This window comes from Lagopus leucura, unplaced genomic scaffold (genome assembly GCF_019238085.1).
Source record: "Lagopus leucura isolate 7727_CA_CO unplaced genomic scaffold, USGS_WTPT01 Super-Scaffold_100021, whole genome shotgun sequence".
Classification (NCBI taxonomy): domain Eukaryota; kingdom Metazoa; phylum Chordata; class Aves; order Galliformes; family Phasianidae; genus Lagopus; species Lagopus leucura.
Genome location: NW_024962274.1, coordinates 5,756,519 through 5,769,046, shown reverse-complemented (window position 1 = coordinate 5,769,046; position 12,528 = coordinate 5,756,519). Strand labels below are relative to the sequence as shown.

The 12,528-nt window shown below is 37.9% G+C and overlaps 1 protein-coding gene across 9 annotated transcripts in view; it reads right to left on the bottom strand.

Moving 5' to 3' along the window:
* TRIP12 (thyroid hormone receptor interactor 12) overlaps window positions 1-12,528 on the bottom strand; it is a 68,034-nt gene that overhangs the window by 29,517 nt on the left and 25,989 nt on the right. For 6 of the 9 annotated variants that reach the window (XM_042878547.1, XM_042878539.1, XM_042878541.1 and 3 more), the window contains 3 exons: window positions 7,906-8,031; window positions 6,215-7,011; window positions 63-168 (listed from right to left, as the gene is read on the bottom strand). In XM_042878547.1, coding sequence (XP_042734481.1) covers window positions 63-168; window positions 6,215-7,011; window positions 7,906-8,031 — 1,029 coding nt within the window. The remainder of the gene's footprint in view (window positions 1-62; window positions 169-6,214; window positions 7,012-7,905; window positions 8,032-12,528) is intronic. The other 3 variants (XM_042878543.1, XM_042878544.1, XM_042878545.1) reach the window with 2 other exon arrangements.

The window sequence follows — 12,528 nt, the reverse complement described above, 5'->3', positions numbered from 1 at the left end:
CCATAAAAACAAGTAAGTTTCAATCCACAGCAGAGATCCCGTTTTGCTGTCTGAAGGTTTACCTGGTACTAGCACAGGAGCCCGTGGTCTTTTGCCGTGTGCTCCGCCGCAAACTGGGGAGCTCAGCAGGTGGTGATTCACTGCGCTTCTTCGTGGATTTTCTTAGGCCTATGTAACAGGTAAATGATTAAGAGAGTAAGTTGGTCTTTAAACACAGTAGTTCTACCAAAAAGAGAAGCAGGGCAGCCTCTACAGAAAAACCACAGTAAGTCTACATCAGCTATTAGTCATCTTACACTGCACAGCTCTATCAGTAAAAGGTAGAAGATATTTATTTTACTCATTTCAGTGCTACTAAACTCCAAACTGCTACTTGGACACCTTCTGCAATTCATACACTACAGGCATACAAGAGCTTGTAGGCCTTCCTCATAAACAGATACCACAGTATGAGGTGTTTCTTATTTTGATGTGTTCACATTCAAAGCACCTAAAATGGAAAAAAGAAAGGCTTTAGCTTTAGATTAGAGAGAATAACTATTGGTGGAAGGATCTCATCTGTTTTGCCTCCACTGCTTAGAATAAATCCACACAGCATCAACTTAGACAGTCACTAGCTAAATCATAATTTTTTTAGTTACAGTCAGATTGATCTACATCAGTACAGTTTAAGAATAACTGTCTTAAATCCAAAGCGAACTCCCCTACCTCCCTCCAGAATCCAAACACTGACAGTGGTGAGATCTGCAGTATGTTGGGCTTTTGTTTTGTGTTTCTGCTGTAACTACATCACTGCAAACCACACTGCTATCGTAAGACCTTCCTTCAGGCAAATAGCCACACACATCTTCACATCACAGGCAAAGGAGTTGAGAGCTTTTAATTTAGAAGTATTTGAACTGTTGAAGACTGACAACTGATACTGATTTGCTCTACAAAGCTATCATTCTGAGGGAACTTTCAACCACAGGACATCTCTAAAATAAATAAGAAAATAGAGCTCCAAAACATCCAACTTAGGCATACTATTGCTAGGACAAATGAAGCCTTAAAAAGAAATTAGATCTCTGTTCCCTCTTCTGGTAACAAAACAAAAATAGAACACACAAGCATACATTGTTTTTTTAGCACAAATTGGTTTCTGTTGATTTCTGTGATCTTATAAAAAGTTCCAGAAATACTGAGTTACAGCATTTAGGAATGAAATGGTAACTACATCGTTTTTGATAGGATATTTATAACACAAAAAGGAAAATAATCTGTAAAGTTATTAATGACCTAGTCAACAGTCTGTCCTGGCAAATACTAAACTGTATTCCTAGATCAAACACATTAACTGCATACAGCTTTAAGTTCCATGTAGATCAAGGTTAACCTGATATTCCTGTGTTTACCATACACCTGGCTTATTAACCCAAGAAACTTGGCAACCTAAGCAAGCAAGCTTCAGCACCCAGCCACCAAGCACTGACCTGAAATAAGCCAGCCACCTCAATTTCCAGATAGCCTATACTTATGAGCTTTTTTTTTTTTATGCTCCAAAAGCAATGACATTATGGTTTCAAACCAACAATTTAAGCAGAATTTGCTACAACAGGAGCAGTCATTGACTCCAACCCTATCCACATATAGTAAGTGACTTGCCTTGCTGGGGGGGAGGGGGGAAGGGGAGGAGTGGCATTAGAAAAAAAGACAAGATCAGTTTGAAACAGCTGCAGCAGAACCCTTAGCCATACCTATCTGCATTTCTCAAGTTATGGAAGTTGTGCAGAAACAAGCCCTCACAGCTCGTATTTTGCAATACAAATTGCATGCATTAAGTATAGTGCTATTAGTCCACAAGATATGTCTACTGTTCTGTAAGTTCATATTAGATGCAGACACCAAATAGCCTGCTTCTCCATGTAATATTATGGTGAAAATTTAAAAATTAGGTTTACTTTTACCTTACATTTGGAAAATTTAATTACCAAGTTACAATAGTCTGGAAAAATATATAAGCACATTTTAACTCCTTATTTCAACACATCATTTACTGCTTCATATTTGTGGGTATTCAGGGTATCCAGCTTAAATAAATAAGATAATTAAATAAAAAAAGACCTAAATATAAGTTTGTTCTTAGCAGATCAGTAACAGACATCACATACTCACCATAAAAGAAGTAAAATAAACTTGGCTTATATCAACACAGGGTTTATGCAGAGGTTTCACAAGACAGCAGAGCCAGCCACACTGCTTACTGCTGTGCTTCTGCATTCTCATGCCTTACTGTCCCCAGGCTGAGACACAGCATGCACACTTGTTGCACACTTCCATTCTGTTAGCATTGTGCCACAACAGTGAGCTGAGCAGGGCTGAGAGGAGTCAGGTGAGTACAAACGCCATTAAACAGTGGGGCAGTGAGGTTGTGGAGTGGATTGCCCTTCTCCTTAAGGGGCATTAAATTAATTGAGTCTTTTCTTTAAACTGAATTACTTCAGTAAGAAGGTACTACAGAATGTATGGTTAGATTGGCAGACGAGTTGCAAAACACATCATGGTCTGAGCATCCAGAACAGCTGAGTTCATTCTCTCCTCCTTTCAGTGTGAGCACTCTACTCATATTTTCATGTTTTCCTTTTCCCAAGTCTTCTCTTCTACACCTGACACACCTACCAGGGTACATAAGCTCTTCCACCTCCCTTTATTCATTTCAGAGGGCAAAAAGGATGTGAAAAAGGATTCGGCAGAGCTTGCTTCCTTCCTACTCTTTATAGCCATTCTCTACCCTTAGAATTTATTGCTTAAGGAGGCTTAAGCCACCCTTACTACTTGCACCTTTTAGGAAATCCTTCCAGTCTTCCCAATAACATAACTGAAGATCACTATTTCTCTAGCACAAAACCAACCTCCTTTTTCCCCCCCCCCTCACAATTTCATCAGAATCCCTGCTTCCCCTTAACACACTTCCGACACACCTCCTGCCTCAGAGTTAGTCCTCTGTCTATTGGATCTGCAAGTGGAAAGCCCCATGCCTTCACAGGTAAACAGGGTACAACCCATATTCAGATAGACAGGATTAGAGATGCCCTAGGAGCATCTGACAAAGGAAAGCACTAGTCATGCTGTCACTGACAGCAAGGGCTTGCAGGTGAATTAAGTCCTTGTTTATCACTATTCAGCACTATTTCTTTAATAAAAAGCAATCCTCAAGATACCCATTTCAAAGAGTAGAAGCTACAGACATTCAAAAGAAAGTTAGGCTTAAGCAGTTCATATTCAGCAAGTACAAAAATTTCAGATGTGAACTTCAATTCTGAAGTAGAGCCATAGGTTTCCCTGTAGCAGGCAGATAAACTGTTTATGCTGTGACATCATCCCATTTGCATGCCAAACACTCATGGTAATGAGTTTAAGGAAGAGACCCAAAACAGGCTAAACCTGAAACGGTGTAGCCCAACAGAAATCAAATGAAGTTTAAAAAAAAAAAAAAATTCTTACAAACATCTTCACATTTTGCGTCCTTACCAGTCAGCTTGTTTTTGTTTTTGTTTTTAAGTATTTTTTTATAGTATGAAAGAAACAAGTTCTGAATGCAGCTGCACTTACTGCATTCACTTATCTCAAAACTCTGAACATGTTACTCAAGCCTAAATGAAGTTAAATTTTCAGTGTATAATCCTGAAATCCTTTAGTTAGCAGTTCGGAAAAATATCAATAGAAATCCACTTGTTAGAGCTGAAAGTTTAGACTTCAGATTGGCTCTTTCTTTCCTGCTCAGGCAATAAAGATAGGGTAAAAATAGCCGTGACAGGGAAAGGCACCTCCTGCCACTCTAATGCTCTAGAATTCCCCTCAGTATCAACCCAGACATCCTTAACTTGACTGTAGTTCCGTACATCATTCTTCAACCGCAATAGCTGTATTTACACAGGCATAACTGACAGTATCTCAGTCACAAAAATCTCCCTTCTCAGGCCATTCTTCCTAGAGCCAATCTCGCACCACCATTCTCCACTCACCTCACCCCATGCTTTTCATCTTCCCTTACAGGGCTCTTAGTTGTTTTCTACTAGTTATTCCAACTGACCTTATTTCAGATTTTTATAAGCACCCGTCTCACACTGTACCTCTATAGAAAGCAAAATTCAGTAGGGTTATAGTTTCTACAGTGACATTTAAGGACTCTTCCAACAGAGAAGCATAAACTGCAATAATTTCATCTAGATCACTGCTTGCCAATCTGCTTTAGAAAACATTAGGGTTGTTAATATCTGAAATGTCACCTCCTTATGCTCCCTTACTCTCCTGAAGTTTTTAGCTTACCAGAGCCATCCTACCTTAGTAACCTATCTTGATGGTTTGTTTTTTTTTTTTTTTTATGCCTCTCAGCATTTTGGATCATGTATATTTTATGAAAATATTTGCAAAAATCCAGAATTTTTTTTCCAAATGGTTGTGAAAGAGCTTTAATGCACCTTTTGAAAAGCTAAGACTATTTAAGAATATAAAGTTTAGCATCTTCATTTATTGTAGATCAAGTCCTTACATCTTTGTAACATTTAAAAAGCTCGGTGATATTTAGTATAACCACACTCCAATCAGTAGCATTCAATGTAATAGCTATTCAATTACATTTAACACCTGTTTACTGTAGGTTACACTTCCCTTTTCCCTCCTCAAACTGGGATGCCATCTAAAGAAAACTTTTTTTTTTTTTAGCATCTAATGAGTCTTACTACAATTTACTATGATCTTTAAAACTGACTTTTTAATCATCCATTTACTGTCCATACCATCTTAGTTCTATTTATGACATAAAGCCAAGAAGTTCAAGTACACATTTACCCTTCACAAAAGCTGACTTTCAAGTCACAAAACAGCTAAAGCTGGTCAAGCTGGCTTTCACAGTACATTCTTGGTAGAGATAATTTACACTGGTATTCTCAATGTTGTTTTTCAAGCTACTCAATGCTCCCCCTCAGACTGTGCTATCCCAGCGTTCTCACTCCTGGCTAAAGGTTTATAAGCAGTCACAAACTATCCTTCACATTCATCTCATGTTCCCTTACCAGAAGGGAATTCTTTTGCCTCCCTGTGGCAAAAGCCTTCACTGTCCATGAAGTTGCCCTTAGGAAAGGGCAGATTTCATTAACAACTTGCTGGTTAGTCCAGATCTTGTCCAATTCTAACTCCTTCCTCTCTTACTTTATCCTGGAGAAGTTCAGTTTTTTCTCAGGAATCCATCACCCATTTAGTCTTGAACTAGGCATATAAAGCCTTGCCATAAGAAAGCAATGCCTCTCCCCTTCCCCAATTCTATCCTTCTTCAACTAGGTTAGGTAATTCTACAATCAATACTCTAGACATGCAAGTTATCCAAAACAAGCCTGTTAGGTCAATTAAATCTGTTTTGATTATACAGGAAGTCATCCAGGTCCTCTTGTTTATTTCACATATTTCCTGCATGAGTATTAGCTATAGACATGCCCTAGTTGGGACAGGACTACTCATGATCATGCCTAGATCAACATCCAACAGTTACTAAGCTTTGGAATCCTACTTAACAAAGTTTTACAAAACACTTGCTATTAAAAAAACAGATTGTAAACAAAGTCAATGTAATGCATTTTAAATGTTTTTCAAGAAAACAGAGCTACAAGCATATCTTGCATACTATTGAGCAAAGGCTCAGCTTGGAAAAAGCCTAAGATCCTCATCAGAACAAGACGTGGCATTCACTACTCCAATTAAGAACCAGGGAGAGGACACATTAGTACGAAAAATTAGCAAAGTACACTTCAGACATGAAAAAAAATTATCTGCTTGTTTTCCAGCAAGTTTAGCAAAACGGCAAAATCAGCCAGGACAAACACAATAAAAGAACCTTATAATGATTACGTAGCATCCATCACAGAAGCAAGCAAGCAAATATCTTGTGTAAATTCTGTTTTTAAAAAAAAAAAAAAAAAAATCACATGCAACATGAAGTTTAGGCTTATACAACACCAACCGTTTACTTAAAACCTTTTGCTTTAGCTATAAGTAGTTTCAGTCACAGCTTTGCTTAAAAGGTCAGTAAATACATTAAGAGGTCAGTAAATACAGTACCAGTTACTTCACTCTAACAAGGTCCCAAGACAACTTAAAATAACTTAAGTACTTGTTTAGAAGAGTTAATTTTTAAAAACATATATGCTTATTCTTCCATAAAAGCAAGTGAACAACTTACTTGCTAGCTTAGCCTGCAGTCCTGAAGGTCCAGGTTTTGAGGTCTCTGACTTAGAAGAGCCTGGTAGAGACAGTTTTGTTTTAGGGAGACTAACTTTTGGACTGAATCGAGCAGCCCAGTCAAACTTTGAAGAGCCACCTGTTTTGCTCTGTTCTTTGTCCCTGCTGCTCCTTCTTGGACTAGGGCTGGACGCAGAACGTGAACGTCTAGCCTTATTCTGGTCCTTACCCTGTTTCACTCTGGCACCCTGAGGAACAGTGGAAGAAGCAGAGGCAATAGCAGAAGAGGAAGAGGATGTAGAAGCTGAAGAAGAAGAATCAGTGATGGTGCTACACCCAGCTTTGGCTGAGGTCACCGATTTTGAAGCCAGCTTGGAGGATTTTGCTGACTTCTCTTCAGCGCCAGTTGATTCAACTGCTGAACGACTCTTTATACAAGACGTACTCTCTGTCCTTTTCCTTTTCTGACTTCGGGAGCTACCAGCAGCTCCACCCTTTCTGGTGTGAGCCTTGCTTGTTGATGGCAATTGTGTAGACTTCTGCTGTTCTTGGTCTAAGTGTCTTCTCTTGGATTTAGTATGTGGCTTGTTACTTTCCGAGGAAGTTTCGGCGTGTTGAAGTGCTTTAGGTTTTTTAGCAGAGCTAGGAGAATTGGTCCTGCTGTAATCTGGACTTGCACTGCGTTTAACTCCTCGAGAATTGTCTTTCTTAGGCACCTGCCCCGTTTTTTGCTTTTCTGAAGTACTGACTCTTTCTGAATCTTCTTGTGGTATTAGAACAGCAGATGAACTACAGCCTCTGCAGAAATAAGCAGAGACAGCATTAGTATTAAACTCAACCTCATACTGTGCAACAGTTTTGCAAGACAAACATCAGCAGTCAAAATAAAGAAAACTGCAAGTAAGAAAACCTACTGATTATTAAGTTCATAAAACATGCTCATTCCAGATTTTGATGCAAAAAAAAAAAAAAAAATCACTAACATGAAAATTAAAGCAACAAAATGAATGCATCAGATATTGCTTTTAAACAAAAAAGAGGGAGATACTGGATGACTTGGATTGATTTCACTAGGATTTTTGTAAAATTAATTAAAAATTTCAAGCTATGAAGCTGTTCTCTGAATGTTTGAGAATACGAGTTCCACATGAGAACGGAGTGCTCAACAATGCATAACTAGTCACAACAGGATTCCAGCTCAACAGAAGTGCTTAATGAAAGCCTATCTTATGCGATTAATTTCAAGAAGCACAAGAAGAGTACAATTTTCCTCTACATGAGAGAAAGATGATCTAGTGCATATGTAGCAGAAACTTATAAAGAACAGATAAAATGTGTCTGAAGTGTTTACCCTAAACACAAGTGTTCTTTGGAGCATTGTGAGTTTCAATTACTGTTGGACACCACTCAGAACTCCTTGGGCAATCTTTCCCCAACATGAAGAGGGAAGAGAGGAAAAGAACTTGCAAGTATTTCAGGACTAGTTATGCATAATTTGTATGCTCCCCATCAGTGATGAGATGCTCTCAGTTGAATTAAAATAAAAAACATGAACAGAATGACACACATCCACTGAATGCAATACCTAACACCGTAGTCATACATTTTATAACAACTCTGTATAATTAGATATATTGCATACAATTGTGAAGTGCAGATAACACTGATAACATGAATATGAAGTGCAATTACCTTTTAGAAAAGTGTCCCTTGGACTGCTCAGAAGTAGTATTAGACTGCACTTTGGGTGTCTTTGAAATAGATTTTCTACTCTCAGGAGGGCTATGTGCCTTATGTTTTGCCTGCCCTAAATGTGACCTGTCAGCAGAAAGTCAAAACAGAAAGCTATCAGAATTCTGAGACAAAGATATAAACCAGTAGGTGGATTCTTGCTGTTGTTGTTGGGACCACTTACAGCTATTAGATTAAGCATAACTTCAAATCTTTCCACATCAACCCCTTATACTGTCAGTATTCCAAAACAAACATCCATTCTGACTACAAATCACTACCCATCTAATTGTTTTGTACAGCACAATTACTGAGGCATTTTCAGTGAATCTAACATTTTCTCGTATCTGAGCTGGGCTGATAAATTCAAGTTTTTCTGGTGCACAAGGTTACTGAATTATTCACTTCAGCATTCAGTTTTTACCAGCACAGTAAGGCACAAGATTAAACCACCCATAAAAAGCCTTTTCTCAGAAGCAAACACTCAAGATTTCATACATTAAGGTTTATGCAGTCATAAGTATTTACAAGTTTGTTTCTTCGGTCTTCGCTCAAATGCTTGGAACAGGAATGTAACCAGTTCCATGTGGAATGGAAGATCAAAACTTTGCAAGTTATTTAATGACTGCAGTTCCATCAGTTCACAAGGACTGAGTACTCTTTGATAATGCTGAAGCGAATAGGTTAAAAAACCCACATGCTACTGATGAAGGAAGTCAGATGAGACAGGAAACCTGTGATGTCAAAGAAAGGAATGAGTTTCAGATAGACTGAGAGTTCTCTCAAGCAGCCTTCAGCTATATGCAAAAAGTAGCTTATTGTATGAGCTTTGACTAGAAGACAAAGATGACACTATACTACAAATGAAATGTAACACTGAAGTTACATCTTCAAACATGCTCCACATTTGTTTTTCAAAACCAATGGCTATCACCATCTGCAATGGCTATCATCTCCTGCATCTCACAGGCGACAGCCCATAAGCATTTAGAACAGCACAGTATAAATAACTACAGCAAAAGACATCTTGCACTTCCCCGGATAAAACATCTTTGACAACTATAAATCTCAGCTGCTCATATCCTACCCATACAGAACGCCTGAGCACTACTAACCTCAAACTAGTCTCACATTAATGCTGGTAGAAGCAACATAAAACACGTTAATTGTTTCCAGACTTAGCACTACATGCAATCAGCCCAAGCTATCTAGTCTTCTGAGCTGAACTACACAAACACCCTTAAATCATATGCAAGGGCTGGGGAATGGGAATAGAAGATTTGAGTTCCAACCCACGTATGACCCCAAACAAACATCAGACAGTTTCAGCCAAATAAGTAAGTGGGAGAGGTGAGAGTTCCCCAAGTTTTCAGATCACTTTTCTGACCAAGAATCAGCAATCTTGCTAGAGCAAGGAGACCTTAACACGCTATTGACTACTTTCCTTGGTAGGAAAAAGCGTACTTAGTTTAACCAAGCAATAATAATTGCTAAGAGTCAAAATACCAAACTATGACTATTATGAGTGTTTTTCTTGGTAACATTCTGTTTTGGTTTTTTTTTTTCCTACTAATGAAGCATTCTCAAGTTGTTTTTGATTTGTTTTTAAACTTTCTCCTGAAATAATTCCTTTTCTGTTTGTCTCTTGAAGCATTTCTCCTCAAGTATTCCTAGCACCAGTTACTCAGACAGATGAATGCACATAAACAGCTCATATTCTAAACACTTCTGGAAAACTGAGCTAAAGAAAATAAATCTGAAAAAATGGAACAGTATCTTCTCTGTATTTCAATCATTTTTCCTAGTATGAGAAATAAAGAAAAATAATTTTAACTATAAAAAAGTGAAATAAAGCTAAATCTTAATCTTACAGCTAATTCCATCAAGGTAGACTTGGAAATATTTCATCTAATCCTGAGTGTTTAGATTTTTTTTTTTTCCTCCTCAAAGAGTAAGGTATGAAATTTAGTTTTCCTCTTGAAATACTTTTATTATGGGAGTAACTGAAGTTATTACATAATTTGCACTTGGCAGAAATATTTTTTTATGTAAGCTAATTGATCAAGGTTCATTTATTCTGAAACATACTTGAGAAATTTATTTTCTCTTTGAAGTTTTTGTTTTAATTTAATTAGAACTGGATTCAACTCAGTACTTCACGTGTTCAAAAAATACAAATAATTAGAGCTTTTAAACCAAAATGTGGCAAAAGCAATACACAAAAACATCAAATATTTAGCTAATCTTTGAAGAGTTGTCACTAGCTCCAAACTTGCTTCCTCTCAAGTCTTTTGGTTCCTACAAGCTTTACAAATATAATTCCATACCAACATCCAATCTAAGTGCTGCAATCTATAATTGGGATTGTGAATACTGCATCACATAGACCAGTTGTATTTGCTTTATCAGAAGTAACATGAGTAGCTATTACTTCCTTTATGTAACCAGAAAAGTACCATTAGAAGCACAACAGGCAGAGAATCTGAAATGAGGATTTTTTTTTTTAAACTGTTTGCAAAAACCTCGTGTGCTCACTTCTCATTTTGAGTTTTATCATTGACTTTGCAAAGTAGGTACACAAGACAACAGCAACTGTTCGCTCCCCTTTTCTTAAGATTTCCATGAGGGCAAACCAACTGATAATTTGAAGGCATTGCAGGACAAAGTTAAGAGAACCACAGATCAGCTAACAAATATTGTCCCAATTTATATTGAGGTCATGACAGCTTGTTTAAGGTCTTGTTTAAAAGTCAACTTGCATACAAAAGTAGTTAGAATATTCTGATGAGCTCAAAACAAAGATTCACACTTGGAGGATTAAGTGCCATGGGAGTTACAGAGACAGCAGGCAGAGTGATTCTTGGTGGAAGGTTGCGAGCTGCCTGTTCTTCCACCCACAACTCAAGGCTGGTAATTTAGCTTTCACACAGTCCTCAGGCATGGCATCAACATTTTAATCACAACTGGTCCAAAAACAAATCCTACTTAGAACAAAATTAGTGTAATTGACAGAAAGATTATTCTGACTGTAATATTTGAAAAAAGACAGTCCAAAATGTATTCCAGTGTCCTCTGTGCAGCTTGCAAGCACCTTTTCCTTCATTTAACCTCTCATTCTAAATACACAAGAATAAGCAAGATATTCCAAAAGCCTGTCTTGTATGGAGTGCCACGCTTTCAAATACAACATAACCTCTGTGGCTGTATTCACAAAAAATTAATATCCCACTTAACCAATGCTTCTCCTTAACACATCAGATGAGTAGAGATGACCATGTGGAGCTCATGCCACTGGAAAACAGTATTTGCGACACCAGTACACAGTGCTAAGTATAAGGACCACTTCCATTACTCCACATCGATACACCAAGGCATTGCTTTTAATCAAAAGAAACAGATGGTTCTTTCAGACAGGATCTGCATGCCTGCAGCAACACTTTCAAGATGCTGTTGTTAAAGTGGTGGCTCAGAAGCAGTCTGTGGCCCCACTGAAGACTTAAGACTACGCAGTTTGCCAAGAGATGGGATACTGTAGTTAGTGAAGTAAGAAAGTAACAGTATCTGCCACCCCTCCTTCTCCCTCCTAAATGAAAAGTACACTCGTCAACAATACTCGCCTCCCCCTCCACTTCGGATTAACACTGCTAAGGGAAACCTTATCATCACTGCTTCCCTATAAGCCTGCAGAGTTCTTCAACATCAAATACTCCAAGAGATTTTTCAGACAGATTTTCTTGCTGTACAATTAGAAGAGTGCCATAATAATAATAATAATTTTAAATAGTGAGGATAACAATGAATACTTTAACCTGGGAATACTACGTCATCCATAACAGCAGGTCACCCAAAGCACAGTTATTTGAATATCACTGCTGACTGAAAGCAAAGGATGTTTCAATTTGAGGCAGCTTTGGCTAGGTGCATACAGAGGTGAGAACTAGGAGAAAAAATTTACTTGTTTATAAATCTGTTTTCACACACACCTTGGTTGCTACTGATTCTTGTTCTTCTCCCCTCCCTCCCCTCTATCCAGAAAAGCACATGACAGATACTAAGCTTACTGCCAGTTTGTGATGCAACAACCTTTCTCCATGGTAAGTCCAACATCAGTTTATTCTATAAAAAAAAACTGTAAGTCGTGCACTCAAAGGTCAGATAAAGTTAGTGTGCTGAATGTGAAATCACAAGTAAAATCCAGTATAAAACACACCACAGGCTTTCACTACTCATTTTGATAGCAAGGGTAAAAGTTAGTAGAGTGACATAAATACAGTCCAGTCTAAAACAAAATGGCTTGTGCAGTTGTTACCCATTTAAGGGAAATTTGCCAGTAAAAGGTGTCACGAAAAGAAAACTGTGCATTTCTTTTTTGTATATTAGACCAGATAGGAGTTGACAATTCCTAAAGCCTTTACATAAGTGATGAGTAGCTGCTCATCAAGCTCAATCAACTGAATTCTAGCAAAAGGCCTTTAAGATGTAGAAGAGCCAGAGACATGCAAAAACATTTCAGCTTGAGAACAGAAGCAGCAAGTCTCTCCAACCTCCTCTTACAGACTTCAGTTGAGAAAGCGCCTGTGTTTA